The sequence below is a fragment of the Belonocnema kinseyi genome, chromosome 10, assembly GCF_010883055.1.
Source record: "Belonocnema kinseyi isolate 2016_QV_RU_SX_M_011 chromosome 10, B_treatae_v1, whole genome shotgun sequence".
NCBI classification, from domain to species: domain Eukaryota; kingdom Metazoa; phylum Arthropoda; class Insecta; order Hymenoptera; family Cynipidae; genus Belonocnema; species Belonocnema kinseyi.
In genome coordinates, this window is record NC_046666.1 from 13,151,391 (window position 1) to 13,158,365 (window position 6,975).

The 6,975-nt window shown below is 22.5% G+C and overlaps 1 protein-coding gene across 1 annotated transcript in view; it reads left to right on the top strand.

Annotated features, from left to right (window-relative positions):
- LOC117181777 (pre-piRNA 3'-exonuclease trimmer-like) overlaps positions 1-6,975 on the top strand; it is a 72,555-nt gene that overhangs the window by 33,288 nt on the left and 32,292 nt on the right. Inside the window, exons 9-10 of the mRNA XM_033374744.1 lie at positions 322-408; positions 501-589. Of these exons, the coding sequence (XP_033230635.1) occupies positions 322-408; positions 501-589 (176 nt within the window). The remainder of the gene's footprint in view (positions 1-321; positions 409-500; positions 590-6,975) is intronic.

The window sequence follows — 6,975 nt, forward strand, 5'->3', positions numbered from 1 at the left end:
AGATTCTTTTTCGACATAAATTTGAATCTTTAAAGCTCAAAATTAATTTTTTGAAATCAAACTTAAGTTTGGAAATTCGGGAATTGCGATTTACATTCCACTCATTTTTTTTTTTTAGATGTTATAGTTTAATTAAAGAGAAAATAAAAGTTAAAAAAAAAAGAAAGAGATTTTTCTTTTCTTTTTCTTTTAATTCAGATATTTAAAAGCATGTTGTCCAAATTTATCGTTAGATTCTTTCTTTTTTTTTACGGCTTTCTGAATTGAATTTCTTAAATTTGAATAGAAATTGATATCCTTTTGTAATGTCGATTTTTTTAGAATCTTGGCGGACCCGATCCAATTTCAGTGAGACCTGAATGGCTATTTGTAGAGGCTTTGGGTAAAAAAACAATTTGTGCGTCCGAAGTATGTGTTACTTAAAATTAATAATTTTCTAAAAATAAAACACAAAATTTGCAATTAATTTTGTAAAAATGAATTTCGTAAATATTTTGCAGATTGCGGAATTGTTGTCATCATTTGGCAATGTTGATGTGAAACCTTTCAGCTCGAAACGGGCTCTGGTTGCGGTTGCGAATCATGCGAGGTTAGTTAAAATAATTTTTTATAAATAATTTTTTTCTATACATATTTTTATATTAATTATCATTATTCTAAAAAATTTCGCGGTATTTTGGACTTTCGATAAATAAATGACTAGCGAAAAGAAAATAATTATCAAGCAGTGTGGAAAAGTAATTTTTCTGCATCGTTGCGCATGCGCTCTTCAAAGAAAAAGTACATTTACTATTTTATTCTTAAAATTTTGATTATCTTTATCATGGTCATATTATTAAAAAAGTACATTCACTGATAAAAATTATTTTTCCTTTTCTTTGAACAACACTTTTGAGAATGAAGTATTGTATTTTATATAATTTTTTTTTTAATTATCGAAAAAACTGCTTGAAAAAATTTAAAAATGTTTCAACAAATAGATATTTGTTAAAAATTCGAAGAAATGTATCAAATTATGTAATTATTTAACAAAAAATTGCTGACAAGTCGTGGAGGATATTTAAAATTTTCCATTAGTAATTATTTATATGAAGGACAGTTAAAGGTAATTAAAAATAAAATTTATTAGTTTATATACCTGAAAAACCCTGGAAATGTCAGGGAAATTATTTTGAAATTTAGCGAATTTTTGCGAGAGCGTGCCTATTTTTTAAAATTTAAATATAAAATTGAAAATATGTTTTTTTATTGATTCACAATTAATTTCTTTATCTAAAAACTTAACTATTCTATTTTTGGTTTAAAAATTGATGTTCTTAGTAGAAAATTCAAACATATGGTTAAAAAATTAATTTATTTTGTTGAAAATTCAATAGTTTCTTTCCAATTTTGTCTCTTTCTTGGCTGAAAAAACTTGCTTTTTGGTTGCATTAAACTGTTTTTGGTTTAAAAATTATAATCAAATTTAGTTACAAATGATTGTTTTTTTCTGTTGAAAATTAATTAATTAATTAATTCAATTGAAAGTTCGTCTCTTTGGTTAAAAACTGAACTATTTTGTTTTTTTCTTGGCTGAAAACTATTTTTTTCTGACAATTTAATTATAACAGTTAAAACTTGAACTATTTTTTTTCATTTGTTCTTTTGTTGTTGATAATTGAAATTCTTTAAATGAAAATTTAAAAATATTTCAGTTGAATATGCCATCATTTTAGTTAAAAAAGCATGTCTTTGGTTCAAAAATTATCTTTTTTAGTTAAAACTTAGTCTTTTCCGAAATAAATTAATTTTCTTAGTTGAAAATTAATTTTTTTGGCCGAAAATTCAATTAATCTGGTTAAAGATTGAGCATTTTATTTATAAAATTCATCTTTTTGGTTTAAAATGAAACTATTCCAGTTGAATATTCATAATTTTAGTTGAAGATTCTTCACTCATTTGAAAATTTGACTATTTTTGTGAAAATTCTTATTTCTTTATAATTAAGAATGTAACTATTGAAAAGTCGGGATTTTTTGTTGAATGTAGATATTTTCAATTTAAATGTAGTTCTTCTATTATTTGTTGGAAATTGATATTTTTTATTTTAAAAATTAACTATTTTTTTAAAAATTCATGTATTTTGTTCAAACCTTTTCTTTTTTGGTACCAAAATGAATTCTCCTAATTACAAATGTAAGTATTTTGTTTAAAAGTCGTTTTTTGTTTTTGTTGAAAATTAGGATTTTCAACTGAAAATTTAAATACTAAAAAGCAAACTGTTTTTTTTAAACTTCGTTTTTTTTTGTGTGTGACAATCACCTCCGTTGAACATCAATTTTTTTCACTGAAAATTTTGTTATTCAATTTTTTTGAAAAGTTGTTTTGTCTTTTTTGGTAGAAAATAATCTCCTTGATTGAAAATTCACCTTTTCTGGTTAAAAAGAAAACTATTTGAATTAAAGATGAATTATTTTAGTAGAAACTTGATCTTTTTGGTTTAAAATTCGACTATTTAATTTTGAGATTCATAATTTTGGTTGAAAATTCATAACTTTCATGGAAAATTTAACAATTTTTTTGAAAATTCGTATTTTGTTAAACATTAGTTTTTTTAGCTGATAATTTATCTTAATGACTTTTTTTATAAAAGTAAAATTTACCAGAATTATAGCATTTACAAAATTCCAAAAACGATATGAAAAACAGTCAAGACAAGAAAAATATTTCTTTTTTTTTGCCCTACAAGATTACCATAATAACTTTTTGAATTTTCTTGAAAAATCGAAATTCTAATTTTGACAGTAAAAAAAGAATGGAAAATCAATGTTTTTTTCAAAGTGGGAACAGTGGGGAAAAAATTACTTTTTTGGTTCAAAATAACGTACAGCCCACAAATATTCACCGATTTGAACCAAAAATTACGAGAAAAAAAAAGATAATAAGATTTCTAAGGGAGTTGTCTCTTAAAAGTCCTTAAAATCTTTGAATTTTTGAAATTCATTCGAATCTTTTTAAATAAGTTTTTTAAAAAACTCGTTTGAAATTCTTTAAAATTACTAAAACTGTCTTAAAATCCTTCAAAATAAACTTGTAAATCCTTCAACATTTTACAATTATTTTTGAAATATTTTTAAATGCTTTAAAAAGAAACTTGAAGATTCCGCCACGTTCCTAGAAATTCCTTGAAATCACTTGAATTCTTAGAAATCCTGTAAGATTTCTTGAAAATCCTTAAACCTTCCGAATTTTTATTGAAATCCCTTCAACTTCTTTCCATGAAATCACTTGAATTCTTAGAAATCCTGTAAGATTTCTTGAAAATCCTTAAACTCTTCCGAATTTTTATTGAAATCCCTTCAACTTCTTTACAATAATTTAAAATCTTTCGAGGTTTCTCGAAATTGACTTAATTTAATTCAAATCTCTTAAAATCCTTTAAATTTGTTTAAATTCCTTTAAGTCTCTCAAAAGTCCTTAAAATCTTTGAATTTTTTTTAATTCATTAGAATATTTTTAAATAAGTTTTTAAAAAACTCGTTTGAAATTCTTTAAAATTTCTAAAACTGTCTTAAAATCCATCAAAATAACTTGTAAATCCTTCAACTTTTTACAATTATTTTTGAAATATTTTTAAATCCTTTAAAAAGAAACTTGAAGATTCCGCCAAGTCCCTAGAAATTCCATGAAATCACTTGAATTCTTAGAAATCCTGTAAGATTTCTTGAAAATCCTTAAACTCTTCCGAATTTTTATTGAAATCCCTTCAACTTCTTTACAATATTTTAAAATCTTTCGAGGTTTCCCAAAATTAACTTAAGTTAATTCAAATCTCTTTATATCCTTTAAATTTGTTTAAATTCCTTTAAGTCTCTTAAAAGTCCTTAAAATCTTTGAATTTTTGAAATTCATTAGAATCTTTTTAAATAAGTTTTTTAAAAAACTCGTTTGAAATTCTTTAAAATTACTAAAACTGTCTTAAAATCCTTTAAAATAACTTGTAAATCCTTCAACTTTTTACAATTATTTTTGAAATATTTTTAAATCCTTTAAAAAGAAACTTGAAGATTCCGCCACGTTCCTAGAAATTCCTTGAAATCACTTGAATTCTTAGAAATCCTGTAAGATTTCTTGAAAATCCTTAAACCTTCCGAATTTTTATTGAAATCCCTTCAACTTCTTTACAATAATTTAAAATCTTTCGAGGTTTCTCGAAATTGACTTAATTTAATTCAAATCTCTTAAAATCCTTTAAATTTGTTTAGATTCCTTTAAGTCTCTCAAAAGTCCTTAAAATCTTTGAATTTTTGAAATTCATTCGAATCTTTTTAAATAAGTTTAAAAAAAATTCGTTTGAAATTCTTTAAAATTACTAAGACTGAATTTAGTTTAATGACTTGAAGTCTTTAAAAATGTATTAAAATTTCTTTAAATAACTTTTTAAATAGCTTTAAAATCTTTAAAATCACTAAAATTGTCTTAAAATCTTTAGAAATTTTTTGTAAATCTTAAAACGTTTTTAAATTATTTTTAAATCCTTGAAAAGAAAATCTTAAAATTCCATCAGGTCCCTATAGTAATTAGTTAAAATCAATTGAATTTTCAGAATTTGATTACGGTGTTTTTGTTGGAAATTCTTTAACTCCTCCGAATTTTTTTGAATTTCCTTCAACTTCTTTGAAATCATTTAAAAAATTTGAAGTTGAGTAACTCGCTAGATTAAAAAATTATCACAAAAATTCCCCAAAGATTTCGAACTTATCACAAAGATTTTAAAACTTACAAAAGAGTTTAAAGATTTTAAAAACGTTATATAAACCCACATTTCTAAGATTTAAAAGCATTTTAGAGATTTTAAACAATTTCGAAATTTTTTAGGAGATATCAAAATATTTTCCTAAGATTTGTAATAATTTAAATAATTCCGATAAATTCACAAAGATTTCAAAAGATTTCACAACGATTTTAAAAAACTTAAAAATTTTTTAGGAAATGTCAAAAGATTTCACAAAAGTTTTAAAGATTTCATAAAACATTCATGAACGAACAGAAAAGATTTTACGAACAAAGATTAAAGAAACGTTTCAAAAAATATTTCAAATATTTAAAAACATTTGAAACAATTTCAAGAGGTTTTAAAACATTTTAGAAGATTTCAAAATATTTCAAATAATTCAATGATTTCAACGAATAATAAAGATTTTCCCAACAAAGATTCAAGAAAAATTTTATAAACATTTTATTTATTTATTTATAAATTTTTAACAAATTGGTTGAATCTTCAGCATTTTCATTTAATTTTCAAACAAAAACATGAGTTTTCAAGTCGAAAACGAATTTTCAACAAAATAGTTAAATTTTTAAATAAATTAATAAACCTTTAACCAAAAATAAATAAATTTTTAACAAATTAGTTGAATTTTCAGCCAAGTAGTTGAATTTTTAAACCAAACAATTTCAAAAGATTTCAAGGTTTTTAATATTCAAAAAAGGCGTGTACACTAGAGGAAAAAGTTATAAGAAAAATTCGCCAAAATATTTCGAACATATCACAAAGATTTGAAAACTTACAAAAGAGTTTAAAGATTGTTAAAAGTGTATATTAAACCACATTTCTAAGATTTAAAAATATTTCAAAGATTTTAAACAATTTCGAAAATTTTTAAGAAATATCAAAATATTTGACTAAGATTTGTAATCATTTAAATAATTCCTACAAATTCACAAAGATTTCACAAGATTGCACAACGATTTTAAAAAACTTCAAAATTTTTTAGGAGATGTCAAAAGATTTCATAAAAGTTTCAAAGATTTCATAAAACAATCATAAACGAACAGAAAAGATTTCACGAACAAAGATTAAAGAAACATTTTTAAAATATTTTAAATATTTAAAAACATTTCAAATATTTTAAATGATATCAAAATTTTTTATATTATTTTAAAAGATTTAACAAAGATTTCAATTATTCCAGTGGTTTCAAACTAATACAAAAGACATAGAGAATATTTCACAATTTTTTTATAGAACTCATAAGGATTTCAAAAGGTTTTAACACATTTAAGAACATTTCAAAAGACTTCAATGATTTTAAACAGACACAAAAGATTTTGTAAACGAAGATTAAAAAAAGAGTTCACAAAGATTTCAAATATTTCAAGAATTTTAAAGATTTTACAAAATCTTTGAAAAATGCCAAAAAAATTCACCGGAATTTAAAAATATTTCAAAAAATTTCACAAAAACGACTCATGTTCGCAAAAAATCAAGAATTTGTTTATTTGCGATTCGGCTTTCTTTAGAAATTATTTACAAATTATTTGTCAAACAAATTTTTTCTGCGATTTTCCATAAATATACGTTTTTTAAAGTTATATTGCAAGAAATTTGAATGGAAATAATATTATATAAAAAAATGTTTCTTATGATTATAATTGTTTATATTATAAACAAAGTTAATGTGCAAGTGCAGAATTCAGACATTTTTCGATGTATTTTTTTTAATTAAGAAATTTGTTATCATTTTAGCAAATTTCATAATTTGTTGATTTTTCTTATGATTTTTCAAACAAATTTAATAAACAAATGCATTATTCGGGCATTTGTCGGCCGAAAAATTTCGGGGTTTTCGATGTTAATCTTTTCAGTTGGGTCTTTTTTAATTAGGAAGTTCATGATAAGTTCAGCAAAATTTATAATTTTTTAAATCAATTTTATGATTTTTTTAAACAAATGCATTAATCAGGCATTTTTCGACAAAAACGTTTTTTTTTCTATTTTAAATTCTTTAATTAAGAACTTCATGAAAACTTCAGCAAAATTTATAATTTTTCAAATCAATTTTATGATTTTTGAAACAAATGCATTAATCAGGCATTTTTCGACAAAAAAGTTTTTTTTTTCTATTTTAAATTCTTTAATTAAGAACTTCATGAAAACTTAAGCAAAATTTATAAGTTTTTAAATCAATTTTATGATTTTTTTAAACAAATGCA